Source organism: Tachysurus fulvidraco, chromosome 6 (assembly GCF_022655615.1).
Source record: "Tachysurus fulvidraco isolate hzauxx_2018 chromosome 6, HZAU_PFXX_2.0, whole genome shotgun sequence".
Lineage (NCBI taxonomy): Eukaryota > Metazoa > Chordata > Actinopteri > Siluriformes > Bagridae > Tachysurus > Tachysurus fulvidraco.
Window position 1 is genome coordinate 19,403,280 of NC_062523.1, and position 19,650 is coordinate 19,422,929.

At 37.3% G+C, this 19,650-nt stretch overlaps 2 protein-coding genes across 4 annotated transcripts in view; one reads left to right on the plus strand and one right to left on the minus strand.

Annotated features, from left to right (window-relative positions):
- Window positions 1-2,773, minus strand: part of col4a2 (collagen, type IV, alpha 2) — a 59,698-nt gene extending 56,925 nt beyond the window's left edge. For all 3 annotated transcript variants that reach the window (XM_047814514.1, XM_047814515.1, XM_027164727.2), the window contains exons 1-3: window positions 2,612-2,773; window positions 2,213-2,340; window positions 2,070-2,121 (exon numbers count right to left, since the gene is read on the minus strand). In XM_047814514.1, coding sequence (XP_047670470.1) covers window positions 2,070-2,121; window positions 2,213-2,280 — 120 coding nt within the window. In that variant the 5' untranslated portion in view covers window positions 2,281-2,340; window positions 2,612-2,773. The remainder of the gene's footprint in view (window positions 1-2,069; window positions 2,122-2,212; window positions 2,341-2,611) is intronic.
- A 114-nt stretch (window positions 2,774-2,887) lies between these two features.
- The window catches only part of col4a1 (collagen, type IV, alpha 1), a 38,346-nt gene continuing 21,583 nt past the window's right edge, over window positions 2,888-19,650 (plus strand). Inside the window, exons 1-2 of the mRNA XM_027164729.2 lie at window positions 2,888-3,095; window positions 18,255-18,311. Of these exons, the coding sequence (XP_027020530.1) occupies window positions 3,033-3,095; window positions 18,255-18,311 (120 nt within the window). The 5' untranslated portion in view covers window positions 2,888-3,032. The remainder of the gene's footprint in view (window positions 3,096-18,254; window positions 18,312-19,650) is intronic.

Below are 19,650 nucleotides of genomic sequence, written 5' to 3' on the forward strand. Positions count from 1 at the left end.
TCTATAATACCATATAGTTTTCTTTTCAGCCATGGCTTTACTAAATAACTAGTTAGTTATCTCCTGGGTCTCTGCTATACCTCGACACATGCCACAACCCCAGGAGCAGTCTTTCCTGGCTATAACAGAAATGAAACCTGCCCCTCAGTTATAATATGCTCCACTGCATGATATGATATGAAGTGACTTTCACTACTTTCTATACTCTTCTTCTTATCCGTAAACAAGCAGATTATATCTGACAGAGATACAGCCATGCATTACAGCAATAGCAGCCATTTTTTTTCATCGTGCCTGTGACTGACAGGTTTTGCTTTGGGGTTGAGATTAGTGTAGTTCTACATCAGAACTTTAAACAGCGAATAATTAAATAATTAGTCATCCAATTTTTGCCTGTTCCTCTTGGCAAATCATCCATAAACCATCCTCTATCATTCTTAAATGAGATTCAAGTCAGACTTTCTTGAGTTATTTTTGGGTGTATGCTTGGGGCTTTTTCTCCCTGTTTTCTTGGCTCATGAGATCAAATTATTCTCTAATTATGTTCTTGTACATTGCAATATTTAAGTTTTTCAGAGTGATATTAATTGCACATTAATGTATAATTCACAGAGAATCACCCAATATAATGATGCCAACATCCATACATCACTCAGTTATGGTGTACTGAGGTCATATATATACACAACTCTAAACTGTACAAACTGAATTTTTGCCAAAGTGTTTGTGGATTATTGTTTTGACTCACTTTACTGAATAATTCTGATTTGTCTAAACTCCAGTTGAATAACTAGTGGCTTCTAACTTTTCATAGAAAAGGTGTGATTTCACACACCTGTCCTGGGGAAAAAGTTAAGAATTTTCAACCTGCAAAACTTTAAAACCAATTGTACTGACAGAGATATTTAAGGTCTTTGTTCTTTGCTATGGCTCTTTGCTTTAACCACTCTGTACAATTGTGGTAAGCAGAAAAGAATCTCAGAATTCAGAAGGCTTTTAAATTTGCAGTGGGCTGCTGGGCTACAAAAGCAGAAGACCACATCAGGTTTCACTTCTGTACCAAGAACAGAAAGCTGAGGCTACAGTGAGTACAAGTTGACCAAAACTGAATAGATGAAGACTGGAAAACGTAGCCTGACCTGATGAATATCGATTTCAGCTGATGGAAGGGTAAAAAAAATTGTGGCAACACCATAAATCCATAAAACCAACTTGCCTTCAATAATCCTGAGTGGTGGAGGTGGTGTATTGGTTTGGGTAATGTTTTCTTGGAACACTTTGGGTCTGTTAATACCAATCAATCATCACTTGAATGCCACAGACTGTTTCATTATTGCTGCTGACCGTGTGCATCCCTTCATGCCAACGATTTACCATCTTCCAGTGGCTACTTCTATGTTTCAAACTGGTTTCATGAACATGACAATGAGTTCAGGGTTCTTCTGTGGTCTTCCCAGTTACCAGATCTGAGTCCAGGAGCACACCTTAGGGATGTTGTAAAACTCACAGAAAAAAATGCACCTAACAATTCTACAGGAAATGTACAATCATGTCAACATGGACCAGAATCAATGTTTCCAACATCTTATGAAATCCATGCTATGAATTTTTTAAGCTGTTTTGCAAGCAAAGTTAGGCCCTACCCTACCCTACCCTACCCTACCCACAGTGTTCCTAACAAAATGCTCCGTGAGAATATAATATAGTGCACAAAATGTTTTTCCTATCGACTGTTTTTTTAACATATCCTTTTTTAATCTAATGAATACACATATCTTGTTCATATTCACAAAGTCATATTCATATATAGGAAGTAAAAAGCCATTTGTTTGTAAAAAACATATAATATCTTTAGAATATATCACTGAAATAATAACAAACAACAAAATCAGAATCCTTATACATAGAGTATTTTAGAGCTTTCATGTGGACATTAGGGTTAAATATCAGGGCCAGCCCTGCTTCAACACACCCTGGACACGCCCACTTTAGAAGTGCGCACTCTTTAGTCTGGCATGTTGGAGATGCGTATCGAAGCGTCTTGTACTTTTAATAATAAACCAACTCACTGCGTTAACTTCTGAAGTCAGAGCGAGGACGATGAGACAAATCAAAAGAACCCTAAAAATAGAAAAACACTTAAATGAGGGATTTGTAAAAATGCATGCATTGTAAAAAGTAATGTCCAAAGTAATGTCCATGTGGTGTTTACCTGAGGATTTTTACTAGTCCCCGGTGCTGTGGCTGCATCACTCCCTCCATCCGCAATGTACATTTCATTCTCTCTCACCTACACGCTCACCGAGGAACGCCGTCAACACATGACAGCCCACACACAACCTACAATTGTTTTTAAGAGTGCATTAGACTCCCAGTGCGAAAGTAAAGACACTTTTTTTTTTAACTTTAACGTCTTGCACAAACCTATTTCTACACAAGCCCTACATGAACTGAAACTTTAGGGTGACACTTCTTACCATTCTTAAAAAACGTTAACACTGAAATCCATGATACTCTGTTGTGTTTCTGAACAAAAATAAGACTTAAAAATACACTCCTGGGTGTTCATGAAGAATGAAGCAAAGTGCGTAAAAGTTGGACGCGCTCTTACCTCCGCGCGCTCGCTCTCCTGCGTTACGCGCACACGTTGGAACAGAGAGAAAATAAATAAAACACGTCCTGAAATCCGATGGTGCAAGCTTCTTTTAGAAGAATATGTTAATCTCTGCTTGGTCTATCAGACTTTGCAGACACTTTCTCTCAACTATGTCGAAAAGTGAGTGCTTCTTTGGCACATTGGGTTGTGCTCAGACGTGCTGAAGGTGGTGGGAGGTCTAAAGGGGAGTGTATTACACTCATCTAGAAGCTGTTGGTTTGAACAGAACCGCATAACTTCGAGAGCAAAGATGCGGACAAAACCTGTAGATTAGGCTCCAGTGAAATAAAGTAGACATACAAGGAGAAAAATCAGCAGGACGAGCTGTGCAGTTTGTGCTATCTGTAGCGGTGTATTAGGAACAGCTGCAGGCGCCATGCGCGTCTTGCTGATTCTTGTGGCTGCCGTTTTGTTCAGCGCACATCCGAGCAGAACTGAGGTATGTTCTTTATGTTGGGTTTAGTTTTATTAGTTTGTGACAAGAATACATTTGACAGTTTGTCTGATCTTGTGAAAAGTGCGTTATCTGTGATACAGTAGTTAGATCCATCACGGTGTAGCTATCCAAGTCTTTATTTCACAGATCAAAGGCAAACAAAGTTCGATTCCCTAATACTTTCTAAAAAAAAAATAAAAAATAGGTGCAAGCTGGAAATTAATATCCATGTTTTAATGAAATATGACTCAAAATATGGAAATCTGTATTCGCTATTAGTATTTCTGTTATGTTTTGTATTGCTGAACTAATTACAAACTCTAATATGTAGTAGATGTGATGCATTTCAGTACCACTAGTTAGTCTGTTCGACCTGTCACTGGAGAGATAAGAAGCTCGCCTGTCCATTCTGTAGCACATGCTGTGCTCCTCCTCTGTAGGTCAGGACCTCTTGAAACTGGGTGGAGGCAGTTTGGATTTAGGAGGGTGGAGTGAGCTGCCATGGAGTATAGATACCAGAATGAGCCATAAAACATAAAGTCCGCATATAAATCATATTATTACATTGCTTATGCATGGTCTGTTTATAGTGTATCCTATATAACAGCTCAGTAGATTGAAACACCATCTAGATGTAGTTTAATGCCTCAATGCATGTAAAGTTTTAGGACTGAAGTCCAGTTGGGATTTTGGGGGTGTGTTGGTGAGGGATTTACAGAATCTCGGTAGAAAACTTGTGTTTAACATGATGAAGATTAATGGCCCTGGATTCTTCAGTAATGTGGAAAAGTGTTGCTGCTGTAAATGTAATAATTCTTCAATAAACTCTGTGAAAAACCTTAACAATACATAATTTATGACCCGTTTCAAATGACTATTTAGACCATTTTGGAATACAAGTGATTGCTGCCGGAAATATCTGGAATAGTCACTAACCTGAAACACCCACTGCTTTGTTTTAGTGATAGTCACTTGGAGAAGTTCTTATACAACATTGATGGAGAAGACTGTCTCATTTTAATTTTTTAGCAAGTCATGCATGCATACGTTCCCGATTAAGACTCCACATTTAATTGTTCAGATTAGACTCTTTTCTTGCATCCTTTAAGGCTTGTAAAGCCTATGCTGATCTCCTAAAGCCCACTATGGCTTAAACAGTTAACTGGAATTCACAATAATGTTTAAATTAAACTTACCATTAGGCCACCTTGAAAGATAACTATATAGTAAAGACACTTTAGTAAAGACACTAACATCTTCTTGACTGATTCCAGGTTATTCATGAGGGCTGGTGAGAGGACATAATCCCTCATATATCAGCCTTTCAACAATTTTTAATCCTAATAATAATTAGTACATAATTCAGTACATAATTCTGTACATTTTTTGTTCTCTGTTTTCCTCTTTTATACTATTTATTTAATGTTACTATTTGATAGATGTCATTTGATGGTTCATCGACTTACTGTCAACCTTGGAGCTGTGTGCTTACTACCCTACTTAGCTTCCACATAGTTGTTATCACATCCTAAGGGAACTGCAACTAGCTTTAATAAAAACTCAGTGGGGCAGGAATCATGGTGCCCAATGTTTTCTATGAATGGTTTCAGTGGGGGCAGCAGAAAAGACAGTTAATTTTTAGAGCAAATATTTGAAAAATATTCTGTGGCTTGTATGATCCTGGTTTATATCAAACAACTGGGATAGAATGGAAAATATTTCCACAAACAAAGGTAAATTGTTAGTGCAGACAATGTGTCAGGCCCATTTCTATTGTATAGGAGCATAGAATTGTTTTTGGGTATAGTTCAGTAAAACTATCCTTCTGACTTTTGTTTGAGGCCTTTGTTTAGCTTTGTTGACTTTAAACACTGAATAATTATTCATTCATTCATTCATTTTCTACCGCTTTATCCGAACTACCTCGGGTCACGGGGAGCCTGTGCCTATCTCAGGCGTCATCGGGCATCAAGGCAGGATACACACTGGACGGAGTGCCAACCCATCGCAGGGCATACACACACACTCTCATTCACTCACGCAATCACACACTACGGACAATTTTTCCAGAGATGCCAATCAACCTACCATGCATGTCTTTGGACCGGGGGAGGAAACCGGAGTACCCGGAGGAAACCCCCGAGGCACGGGGAGAACATGCAAACTCCGCACACACAAGGCGGAGGCGGGAATCGAACCCCGACCCTGGAGGTGTGAGGCGAACGTGCTACCCACTAAGCCACCATGCCCCCCCACACTGAATAATTAAATAATTATTTTTTTCAGAAGTTTGTTTGATACTATATCATTAGTAATGTTGTCCTGCTTCACCAAAACTCTGAGTGCAGTTAGATTATGATGATCTCTACCTTCTACCTGAATTATAGAATATATTTATAGATCTTCTCGACTTACTGTACTAGATCTATTATATTTACTGTACAAAGGAACTGGGAGAATGATCCAGATTGTGATGCCAGGTGGAAAAGATGGAAGTATAAACAGTCCTGCCCTGAAATAGTTTTGAATAACAGTTTTGTTATTCATCAGCCTGCCTGTCTGTAGATTTATATTAATATAAAGTTGGTGGTCCTGATTATTTGATTTAGGCTGAACTTCCAAGAAGTTTTTAATACTTGTTTATTCTCCAAAATTCACAAGAGGCCAGGGCAGCCTCATGTGTCTCCAAATTAGTTCCTATCAGATTTTTCACTTCCTTAGATTAACTGACATTGCTAAGGTTGAGGGCTAGAATAAATCCTCTATGAGTCAAATGGATTGTACAGCATGTTGAACTAAGCAGACACTCTAGTGAGCTAGAATAATGCAACTGAAACACATTTTGGGGTTCAGGGAGACATCCAGTTCAGATATAGCAAAAGAACAACATTCCATAATAAAACAGATAACTTCTAAATATAAACTGGTAAAGTTAAATCTCAAGCATTCCATCAATCCAAAAATAAATGTATTTTTCTTCCCTTGTATATTCTACTAAATCCTTTGGCAAATTGTCTACATTATGCAGATTCCACCTTGCTAAATGTGAAATTCTCCGGTGTACTCTGCTTATTTGAGTTGGCAGAGGAAGCATTTCATTGCTTTATCTGTTTGATTTCTGGAAGAGGCATGTGGAGAAGACTGGTGTGTAACTAGGAGTCAGGGATTGAAGGCCAGGAGGGAAATTGTGATAGACTTCACCACACTCATATGACCATCCTGCATAGATCTTACTGTTCTTCTCTCTGTCAGGGGAGAATGAAAAAAAAAAATCAACAACGGTGGAAATAACAGCTTAAAGTACTGTTTATCTTCCTGACTCTCTGTCCCTTCGCATTCTGACTCTTTGTTTGGGGGCAGTGTGAGAGAGGCATAGGTGACATCCTAAGTGGCCAGTTTTGTGCCAAAAACATTAAAAAAAACATATGAGAGATCCAGACATTGCAATGATTCCACTAATTTTGTAAAGGAAAACTAGCAAGAATGCTATTTTCTTAAACAGTTCATTAATTGAGCTGTTAATGATATATCTATTGTTAAGGTTTTTACATAAACATGTCAGCTTACTGAATTAGCTAGTTAACTACAAGCTGATAAACCACACTACTTCCTTCTTTCTTCCAGCAAAGTAATAGTATAGCTTCTATCTAGTTATGTTCACTAGTTGGACTTGCCTGATTCATCCTGATGTCCTATCTCTGGTTGAGTCAGATCGCTGACTGCCTTGGAGGATGGCTTTATATGTACAGCCTAAAGATCTGAGATTGCTGAGGATTGCTTAGAAACCATGGAGATAGCTTTGGACTGTAATTGCCATGAACAGTTATAGCAGGGAATCATTTACAATGGCACAGTTTGGTGTCACTTGGATGACGATGGTTTCCATCCGTTTCCGCTCAGGGTTTCTTTCTCATGTCATCTCCGGGAGTTTTTCCTCACCACTCTCACCTCTGGCTTGCACATTAGAGATAAATTGATATATATATATCCTGAATTTATGTATTTCTGTAAAGTTGCTTTTTGACAATGTCTATCATCTAAAAGCGCTATACAAATAAGATTAAACTGAATTGATAGAGATTACAAATAATTGAGAAAAACATTTGAACAGACATTTTAGCTGCTGACCTGTGATTAGCATGCATTTGGGTGTTTTCAGAGACATTTTCCTGCATATATTGATCTAGTTTGTATATTATTTTATAAATGCTTGGGTGTGAGCATGCTAAAATGCTGGGTGGTCTTGGAGAATCGTGTCATTAGGTTTCAATGTGTCTTAACTGACTTCACCCAAAGATCTCCAACATATTCAAAGAGTCTTGACAACAGTATATTTGGAACTCTCATCTTATGCTTTGCACTAATGTTTTTTTTCTAGTCTTACTTTAAGGAAAGCAAGGAACACACGTAATTGTTTAAGCTGCAGAGGTGTCGTATATCCTCTTGTATCTGCGACCCCAACAAACCTTTGGGTTGTTTGCACAGTTGAGTCCATCAATTATACAGCAATAATAAAATCTGTCTTAAACTTCGAGACACCTCAGACACCCATGCTGTGATTTTCAGGGCATGAATTGGCCATTGGGAGTTGTAGAAGCTCAGCTTCCTGCACTGAAACGATAGCTTGAGCCTGGAGAATAGCTATAGCAGATTCTTTGGGCTCAGCAATAGCAGAATGCCTGTTCAACACTCCACATCCTGTTTGCACCTTACACCTGCCTTGTCATTCAACTGGCTAAAAATGAAACAAATGTCTTGGCCTTACATTAGCTCTAATGAGTTCTGAAACATTTCCTAAATTGAAAGGGCGAATTAAGTAAAAATATTTTATCATTATAATTAGTAGTAAGTAGCATGTGTTATAGAAAAGAAGTATACTACTGGTGTCCATATACTGTAGATTAACAGATTTTGTTTATAGTAGCAAGAACAAGAATAGCGGATATCAGAGTAAACACTATTTCCTTTAAATTTGTGGAATACCTACTGAACACGCTAAAAACACTCTTTGTCCCCTGGTTAGATGTTCTAATCAAGCTATTTTCAGACATGAAAACAAAAAAAATTCCACAAAAAATGCACTGTACAGCAAACCGGGAGCAGCTTCAGACCTAGCATTACTGTCTTTATTTAATTTATTGCCATGGCTACAATCTAAACTGTGTGGTCATGTGGGACTTCTGTTTTTTTATCAGAAGCATGACATTTGAATTGCTCACTTGTTTGGGCACAGAAGTCCCATTAGTGTTCTCTCTCAGCAGAATTATGTCTAAAGGCTTCCAAACAAATGTGGTTAAAATATGATTAGTTTGTGTTAAGGAGTCCAGAAGGTAAATTAGCTTTTCTGTTTCATGCTAAACTCTCAGTTTGCTCTTACTAAGATAATAGTGATTTTCAGGTGTGTACTCTTTCGTCCCTTGGAAGGTACCATATTAAGTGAAGACGTTTAGTGTTGTCTGGAGGCTTGTTTATGCAGGTGGCTCTCAAAACATGTGGTAATGGACAGGCAGTCCATTACTGCTCTAGGCAATATAAATTATCCATGAGGGAGAACGGGTTTAGGCAAATGTAATTAAGCTGTCATGTCATGTGTGGAATTTGGCCTTTTCTAAAACAATTATTTTGGATGGTGCGATTTGTGATACAGAGCAGTGTCTTCCTTTATACAGATTTTAACAGTATTATACACTGAGAGGCAGAATCACACAATTTTGATCGACAAATATCTGTTTCTACAATACAATTTGGTTCAGCGTTCAGACATGTTTATTACCTAGGCCTTTACACTATAATTACAGAAACATGGTGTCAGATGTGATGGATTTTGTCAAAAAGTTCTCTCAGTGACATATGGTCTTTCTATAATTTTAAAATGCATTCTAATGTGAACTTCGTTGCATTCTTCTAAACAAAAAAAGGGTGTTACAACCCTTTTGGAAGAAAATAACCTTGTAAAAAGCACATTTTTCCATGTATAAGTAGGCTTTACAGGCCTCCATGTAATTCCTAGGGGAGCAGTTTGCCATAGATGCAAATAGCACCCCTCTAAATGCAATGTTTTTTATGCAGCCTGATCCTGCTATTGTTTGGTTCAGGAAGGCTAGTTTATTTCCTATAAAGCTCCATATAACACACATCTGAAACCAGAAACTGTTGGTTTCTTTTTATCTGGTAATCATGCATATTTTTATTAATTAAATACAATTTTGTATTTTTGTAATGTTCAAACATAGCATGAATTCATTAATCAGTTGAAATCATATCAGTTAATCATATTTTTAATGCAGAAATTGTATGGTTGTGAATTAGTGAATTGAACTATTATTTGTGTGTGTGTGTGTGTGTGTGTGTGTGTGTGTGTGTGTGTGTGTGTGTGTGTGTGTGTGTGTGTGTGTGTATACGCATGGTGTCCTGCGTATATACGCATGGTGTCCTGCATGCCATTCCTGCCTTGTGCTCAATGTTTCTGGGATAAGCATTGAATGCTCCACAGCCCTGATTAAGATAAAGTGGTTACTTTAGATAAGACAATGAATAAAATGTCCCGAAAATGACAGTAATACACAATTATTATTGCGATCAATCAAAATTAAAAATTCAAGTTTATGAAGGAAGATAATGTGTCTCACAGCACAAACATGCAGCTTTTACAGTATATAGAAACTTACTGGGCACAAGTTTGGGATAGATATAGCATTATTTTACATCACAATGATAATAAATCCTGTGTGTGCATGCATACATGTGCATGTGTGTGACTCATACCCATCAGATATAACAGAGTGTTGGTGATTCTGTTCTGGATTTGTTCCTCACAGTTGTCTGAAGTTGTCCTGCATTACAGAGACCTTAGTTAAGCAGTTTCATTATCACAGCACTTACCTGAAGTTTAAATCTGCCAGACACATATCAGACTGAAACCAGACACAGATGCTTTGTCACTACGACAGTCTGTGTACTGGAACATATTTTTCTATATATAGGGTTTGGCAATGATTTGAATTCCAAAAAAATGTCCTGTTTCCATTTGAAACCATCCTGTCCTGCTTGACATATCGTGGGAAGAGCATCCTGTCTGAGCAGGTCATCAGTGAATGCGGGTTCATTGTTAGTCCACACTACATCAAACTGCAAAGGACGTCATCATGTTTTAAACAACATATGTTTATCTCAAAGATAAAGAATAATATATCTTTATCAGAGTTTGCTAGTGCTATGACTATGATGTCATTAAATGGTCTAGACATAAAACATGTAATAGTGCTTTAGTGATCTGTTACTTCCTCTGTGGTTTCCACATGGAGTTTGTTTAGAAATATATTGGGAAGCTCAGTCTAAATACTAAATCTCTTCAGTAGTCATAGGAAACCAATGGATAAATGGGGCAGACAGACAGACAGACAGATAGACAGATAGACAGATAGACAGATAGATAGATAGATAGATAGATAGATAGATAGATAGATAGATAGATAGATAGATAGATAGATAGAGATAGTTTTTGTTGGGAGATCTTGAAGTTACCACATGTATTTGTACCTGTCTTTGCAACAAGTGAGGAAAAGCATTTAGGAGCTTTAATCAAATTTATGCGCATGTGTGTACATTACATCTGAGATGCATTGAACTAAGCAGTTGGCTTCTCCTTGGGGTCTTTTTTATCTATATGATGTTAATAGTTAGCAAAAGAAAAAAGAAGAAGAAGAAGATTATAATAATAAATATGTTCACAAGTGGTTTGCAAAGGGCTGGTTGTAAAAACCAACCACCGCCTCATTCTTCTCTCCTCCTCCTCTGTTTTTCTCAATGCCCTATTTGTTCAGAAGAGAAATCAGACAGTTGCACAATCTCCCTGGCCTTGTTCAGAAAACATCTCTATTTTAAGCTTCCAAAAAGGACCTTGATTTCAACATATCATAGCAACACTAAACGCTCAACAATTACATCTTTTGTTTATCTTTTCCTTTTTCCATTTTTATCCTTCATTAATGCTGCATGTTTTCAGAGCCAAGGAGTTTCTGCATTTGCTGATGATTTTCCATGTGCTAGAAATTGTTTTTCACATGTCTGCCATGTGCTGGGAATCATCTGTTTTTACTCCATTTATTCATTTTTTTCTGCTCAAGCAGCAAAGGCAAGGAGAACACAGCAGAAATGTAAAAATAAATCATTGGGTTATTTACATCTGTTGACAAAAAAGCCAAATTACCTTCAAACACACATTTGAACCTTTGCAAACAGATTAGAATATGAAGTTTTTTAGGTCTTGACAAACTCTGTTATGAATAGTTTTCATTCTTACAGAATGACATAACAGAATGCGTAAAACAGATTGAGTGTGCGTTCACATGGCAAATAAGTACTATTTGTATAGATTCTATTCTAAATGTTTTTCTTAACGATTAAATAATTACAATGCAAAAATCACAGAAACATGAATTGCCAGACTACATGAATAAACATCAAAATCCTCTTTGCAAATCTTGCTTCATGCCAGTGCACTGAACCTTTTGGACTGTAGCACATTTGTTTTCAATTGTTTCTTGGATGTTGTAGGTCAGATCTCAGCCAGTGTGCAGTGGGAGAATACAAGTATGCCTACGTGGTCATAGGTGAGACAAGAAAATCACTTAATGAGAGGCTATACTTCAGACTTTCATTAAAAGACCTCAGTTTACATCAAGGAAGAATCTGAAGGGCAGAGGTGAACTCTGGGTGTGCGAGCAGCTGTGGGCAGGTCAGGGATGCATCAGATAAACAACGTGTTAGCAGAACTAATCGACCATGTGTAGTGTTAATAGACTGAGATTTTTATATCTGATTTTTTTCTCTTAGTTAACAAAGCTAGTTTACCAGTACAAGTGTCTTGGTTCTTCATGGACCTCTAAAGACTACATTAGCATGAGAAGGACCATTTGTGATATCATTCGTTTCCTTGTCACTTCTTTTCTGGTCTGGATGGTGGCCTAATAGGGACATGATGTGGTCCATTTGTGTTTCCATTTGCTACATTTTGCCACAGCGAATGGCTGTCTTGTGTCATCATTACCTCTTCAGACTGAGAGCATGATGAATGGTTTCACTTTGCCATCAGCATGGCTACTGCATAACAATCTAAGAGCTGAAGTGTCCTCCTCTCTTATCTCTTACCTTCCTACAAACACATTCTTTCCTATACATTTCTAGGAATTTTCCACATTACTTTACCCTTTTTTACAACATTCTACACACCCGTCTTAGCAGTCATTGATTTTCGTAGTCATAGTCTGGCCTATATGTCATGCAATATAAAATGTTAAACACAGCTTGTGTGTAATCCTGTGTGTAAATGTTTCTGTACATGTTGTCTTATGTTGCTTCCCATCCTAATTGTAAATGATTTCAGAGCTACACAAGAACATTTGAATGCTTAGATGTGACTATGCATGCAAGTGTGTGTACCAAGTTTGTATGTGCTGCTTAGAAACCAGCTCCTTGTCATCTACCATCTATGGCAAAGGCACAGCAAAGTCTCCCCTTCCATCAGACCAGACAACACAAAAAAACCCACAGCAACCTCATCTCCATCCATGTGGGAGGTGTTTACTGACTAATGCCTCTGCCCTTACTCTTGTCTGGTGTTAATAAACATTTAAAGCTAATCGAAAATTAGCTTCCATCAAGTCTCCCTGTCTTAACGTTAAGGTGTAAAATATCACTTCTGGCCTCTGAAGAGTGCTTAGTTAATGTCATGGGAAATAACTGATGAGGTTGTGGTAGGTAAGGTCAGAAGTTGTGCGCTCAATGAAACCACAAAAACCACAGGAAATCTGACACATCAAGAAAAAAGAGCTAAAAACCAATACAAAGAAAGAATGATGTACTGTATTAATAATACCACTCATTCGTTTCTTAATACAGGTTTATTTTGTTTATATATATAAACATTTATATGTTTGTTTGTTTATTTGTTTATTTGTTTGTTTAATAAAACTAGCATATTGGCATTGTGATATGATCAGCAAGCTCTATGTTTTCCATGCAGAGGAGACTCTAGGATTTAGAATATGCGTTCATCAAACATGTGGGTTGATGCATTTCAGATTAGGAATGCATTGCTGATGGCCTCAGATGTACCCACCAGTGTACAGTAGTCTCAATATGTGCATTGTAGGATAACAGAAATGCCTGATCCCATATCTTTGGCAATAACTGTGAGAAACATTTTTTTCCCCTGACCAATGAGCTGTTATAAAGAGAACAGATAACGCCCCAGATGCTCCCAGATGTGAGCTAACCATTACAATTCATGCTATATTGGACAGTGACTTCATCCGAGTGGTGACAGTTGCTTCTCTGTATAAGCTAGGTTCCCTTGTGCTTCCTTCTATTCTCCCAGTTCTATTAGCTTTCCTTGCTACTGTTCCACTTGGCTTGAGTTTAGAGGCTCCAGTCCAGATTATTTTGTTAAATTCTAAGACAATGGTGTTAGAGCCATAGAATTTATGCAGGATTGTCTCAGATAGGAAACTTGTGTTTCCTCCTTAAAGGATGTTAAGACTTCCCACAGCAGAACATAAGGTGGTGCATGATACATTTTATAGAGCTTTACCCATGTAGCTTTCTAGCAATACCACTGGCTTTAACTATTCGATTTGGTGTCTGATTTGAAGACACTTGTATGTACAGTATATCACAAGTGCTTTATGATTTCTCAGCATAGACTCTCAATACAGATTTTCAAATTAGTAACATTCATAGCAATTGCTTGCATGCAGCATGCTGTTTAACTCACTTCCCATGTATTTGACCTACTATATTTGTCAGTATATAGCAATGTGTGGGATAATTAAGCCTATTTTTTTTTAAGTAAAGTGGCTTAATGGTTAGCATGTCTGCATTGTACCTCTGGGGTTGGGATGCACAGTGTTTGCATGTACTCCCTGTGCTCCAGGGGTTTCCTCCAGGTACTCTGGTTTCCTCCTTCGACACAAAGACATCCATTTAGGCTCTTAACTGTCCAATAGGTGTGTGAGTATGTATTGGTGTAGTAATGTACTGTGCTCTGTGGTGGACTGACACCCAATCCGGAATGTCCCTCCACTTTCAGCCCACTGTAGGATAAATGGCACTAAAAGTGAATGGATAGATTAAGTAAAGCAACTGCATAACAGCTGAGCTTTACAGACACAAATCAACTATTATGAAATGTTCAACAACACAGTTATATATAATTATAGTTACTGTATATTGTAAATTTTCTTAATGATCAGAGTCGTCTGTTATCTGAAAGTATTTAGAGGAGCAGAGCATGAGCAGCAGTAAAGAAAACAGATAAAACAGTTGTATTGTTCAGAAGACGTATGACAAATGATTTGAAGCCCAGAATTTCAAACATCATTGTCAACTCAGTGGCGGTTAGGATTCATGAAAATTATGTTACTTAGTGCAAGTGTGTTAGATAAAGAATAAAGAATACAGTCTCTATATAGTCTACAACGTTTAAGCACTGTTTCGCTGTTACCCTTTTTAAAAATAATTAGCAGTTATTTGTATAGGACTAGATATGAACCTGAGGATCTCGCAGCTTGACGGTGCTGCAGTTCAGAAATGCATTCAATGTCTTAGTATTGTGTAGGTCTACAAGCCACTAGAGCAGATTCAGTGTATCTTGACACAGAGTCTGCAAATCTCTGGAACTGTGCTGGATCACCATTCTTTCAAAGGTTATTTCCCCGGTTACCATTTTGATGAAGTAGGCATACAGTACATCTGTTGAAATCTGTGGACTGTCATAAAAATACACCTTCATTATCATCAAACTATTCAGTGATCCCGCATGCTGTATAGATGTGTTGGAAGAGACCACTCCCATCAGGACAGAAATGAATAATGCCGATTAATCAGATCATTGTATTCATTGCAAGTAGCCTTACCATTACCAGCATTTGTCACCCATCTGTATATATCTTAAATATATCTGTGTTCAAAAAATACAGAGAAAATGCAAAAGTGACGAATCACGGCTATTTGGTATAAAGGTGTTTGTTGTAGCGTTTTGGCAACAGAAACAGCAATAACTCATATTCTTTTCAGATAAGAGTAGGACATGATAATCCAGGATTTCCTGGCATCTCATCAAGCTATAAGGAAGTTGTTAACAAATGTAGAAACTAAAAAATTAAATTCTCTGTATGAACTTTCCACTGTTTATTAAATATATGTGATTCATGGGCCTCTGTCTGTATCAGATTTCTAGGAAACTCAGATTAGTTTCGAATTTCCTGACATTTCAACACGTTGGGCCAATTATCACCTTTCTGGGAGACATTAACAAACAGCGATTTCGCAAATCAGGATGATTCATGGGTTCATTCCAGGGTCCAGCAAGCAGATGTTCTGGCTTCATGCATGTTCTGCTGCCTTACTACACTGACTTTACATAAATACATCTTGGTGACGATGTCATCAAATTCCTTGTTGAAAAATTACATATTGGTTAATGCTGCTAGCTAGTAGAAATGGTTAAGAATTTATGTTAATTAATTTTAGCAACAAATTATAGCATTTTGAAATTAAGTGATATTTCGATTTAATATTTTATTGATTATAACTGTTATATTAGAACATGGTGGATTAGTGGTTAAGACTTGCTTCTCTTGCGCCTCCAGGGTCATGGGGTCGATTTCTGCCTCCTCCATGTGTCTGTCCAAAGACGTGCTTTGCTGCATATTCAGGAGCATGTCTGTGTGTCTTGTGTCTTGTGCCCCGACTGCCCTGGGAAAGACTCCAGGTTCATGTTGGATTAATTGTGCAGAAAATGGATAGATTACTAGGAATGTATAATTAACTTCAAGTAAATGTTTCTTGGTTTGATTCTGTAATCAACTGGATTGAGAAAGATGCAATCTTTAATTCAAGGTCATGTTTGTTTATATTTAGTGAATAATGTAGGAGGAAGCACACTTACAGACATAGCTACGGTAAGTGTATAGAACTGCCAGAAAATGTTAGACAGTGGATTTAGATCTTATCTGATTTTCATAACATTTTTCTTAACACTGTTGAGTAACCAAGTCATCATTCATAAGAGATATGACATGAAACAGACAACTTCTTATTTCATAACCCAAATATCTGTGTTTACCATATAATAGACCAGTTACCTTAAGTGCTAGATTTTATCAGATATCTTTTTTTATCAATCTTTTGCCACTTCATAGCTATGCACTGTTGTATGACATCAACATGACGTCTTACAAAATGATGTTGTCTGAGCTGAGTGCTCAACTGTCTGGTTTTTAAAGTGCTGAGAAACAGTTGGAGAGATGCCAGGGCAGGGCTGGTTATGGTCTTCATGCTGCTCATTACCATAACCATATCCATATAATTGTTTAGCCTTTATATGTTCAGAGAAAACAAACTTTCTTTCTTCTTGGAAGTATCCTGCCTGCCTGGCATGTGAAACCTCTATACTCAAGATCACAAGATCTAAAATTCTGCAATCATTTCCTTCTGTAAATGTGCACATCCTGGTAACAGAGAACAATCATCCATAGATGCATTTACTTGCTGTGTACTTCACATATCTTTACATTATTTGCATGTTGAAATTTTCTCACATGAAAACTTGACTATGGATCAGAAAAAGGCCTAAATCATTCTCTCTATTCTCCTTTCTTTTTGTGACACTTTCACAATTTTATATTCCCTGTATAGCTACAGTTGTTTGTTCTGAGACGTCAGTTTATGTATCCGTGGCTTCATGTTATTGCTCACAGTCACGACAGTCCCACAGCAGAGTTTGTCCTCATAGCACACAAGGCACATAACCTTAAACTCTTACATACCCCCCACATCTATAGAGGCCCTATCGAGACCATATTGAGATAATTATCTTCTAATCAGTCTTTTATGTTTCTTGTTTTTTTCTGTACATTTCATGTTAGGGTTTTTTAGAATGCAAGCCTGGTATTAGAAGGAAAATAAGATGCCTGTTTCAGTACGTGTGATCCAGGTCTAAGATTAGCATGTTGGAGTCGGAGATTGGAAGGTGGTCATTATAAGAGTCCTGAAGTGATAAAAGGATACATGAACATGTTTGGAGATAAGACCCTTCATGTATGTCAGGTTTTTTTATGGAATGCAGGCCAATTTAGTTACTTCAGTCATGCAGTGAAGACTAAAGACATCATAAACTTTACCAGAATATGAAAGGTAAGACGTAGTGGTAAAATAATTGCCAATGGTTTATTATATAACTATGTCATAGAAGGCTATTTATTATCTGTATTAGAATATTTAAAGGTATTGGCTAAGGTAGAGGCTGCGATTATACTAAGGTTAACTAAGCAAGGTCAAATATGTTGAACAGGCTTGAAACGACAGCCATTTAACTCCCTGCCTGGACAGCCACCGATGGTCAGAATGGACTGACCTAGAGGAAGTGATGAGATAATATTTAGATACCAGCAGTTCTCATGGTCCTGCACAGCACCCACACACTGATCCAATTACCCAAAACACAAAGGGAGGAGGTGGGGCAGGGGTGGTTTGAATCTCAGGCCTGTTCTTTGGCTTCAAATATTTGGCCAAGTACCTCACATACAAGCAAAAGTTGAGTGCATCTCCATTCCCAGGACATACTGTACTGCCAAGCACACTGGAAAGGATTGGTGTGTGAAGCAAGGAACATTTGTCCTAGCATGCTGTGTAACATTGGACTGTAGAACTTTTTTATTAGGGTGTAAGCGGCAGCACAATGCTATTTTGAAGTCAAGTCATGTGGATCTTGTCATAAACAATCAATAAACAGGACACACTAACTAGACTGAACCACAAAACAGCACAGGATGTGAAGAACCAGTGCAAACCACTCTCTGTAAATTGTGGACTTCACAGCATAATGCACAGGAAAATGAAGAATAAAAACCTGATGGTAAAAAATGTTGTAGCATCACTGTCTCTGAGGGATGAAACAGTCCATTACATACAGTACATTTTATCTAACAATTTAATATTTATCTCCTTTTGGACTACTGGAGAGGCCATGTTTGAATGAATTGCATTATTACTGGATTCATATGTAGTGTGTATTTTGAGTGTAACACTGTATTTGAAGAATGTTCACTTGCTGCCACCTAGTGGATTGATTTAATAATACAACCTTCTTTTTCTCCGTAGGGGTGCTCAGGCTCATCATGTGGGCAGTGTGACTGCAGCGGTGTAAAAGGGTCAAAGGTGTGTGTCCCTCATTTTTTCAGTTCTTACAATCCAGTTTATTGTTTTGCTTTGCAATTCTTGCAAAAATTGTATAATTCTTGTTTACGAGACAAACTCAACTCTGAATTGGTGAGTCTTGTTAAGTTCAATGTTGTTAAGGATGTGTATTGTTGGTCTAAACACGTGTGTATTAATGACGATGACGTGAAAACTGACGTGACATACGGCTAAGTACGGTGACCCATACTCAGAATATGTTCTCTGCGTTTAACCCATCCAAAGTGCACACACACAGCAGTGAACACACACACACACACACACACACACACACACACACACACACACACACACACACACACACACACACACACACACACACACACCGTGAACACACACCCAGAGCAGTGGGCAGCCATTTATGCTGCGGCGCCTGGGGAGCAGTTGGGGGGTAAATTTAAAGTTTTACAGTACTGTCTGTGATTTCTTTTTTATTATGTGTCATTTTACTGTTTTCTCAGTGACAGTTTTTTCCAGCATTGTCTACTACAAAATGTTGAAAAAAGTCATTATAATATATATTATAAACTTCATCAAAATAATAATCAAATGTTATATTCATTAAAAAATATTATGTAATAATAAAAAATACACACACACACTATATATATATATATATATATATATATATATATATATACATATAGATATATATAGATATAGACATATATATATAGAGAGAGAGAGAGAGAGAGAGAGAGAGAGAGAGAGAAAGAGAGAGAGATAATTCGGTTAAATATATATCTCTATATATAATATATGCCAGAATTTTATTAAAATGATTCATATTGACAGTGGTGTTTTCTATGTATGTTGTAATATGCCTCATTAATTATGCAGTCATTACACTCGTAGGCACTGTATCCTTACTTTATTTATTTATGTATTTATTTATTTATTTTTACACATGTACAGCAAACTTTGAATTACAACATGTATAAAATGTTGTACAGGATATTTGTATAATAAAAAAGTCAATTCAATTCAAGTTTATTTCTATTGCACTTTTTACAATTGACATTGTCTCAAAGCAGCTTTACAGAACATAAACAAAGAACAAAAGGTTATTATAAAGAATAATATAAAGATTAATAGCATACAAAATTCAAGATCAATATTAGATATATTAAAATGCATTTGTATTTATCCCAATGAGTAAGTCTGAGGTGACGCAGGTGACTGAGGGGAGGAAAAACTCCCTTGAACGGTAAAGGAAGAAACCTTGTGAGGAACCAAAGGACTCAAAGGGGAACCTCATCCTCATATGGGTGACACCGGAGGGTGTGATTATAAATATACA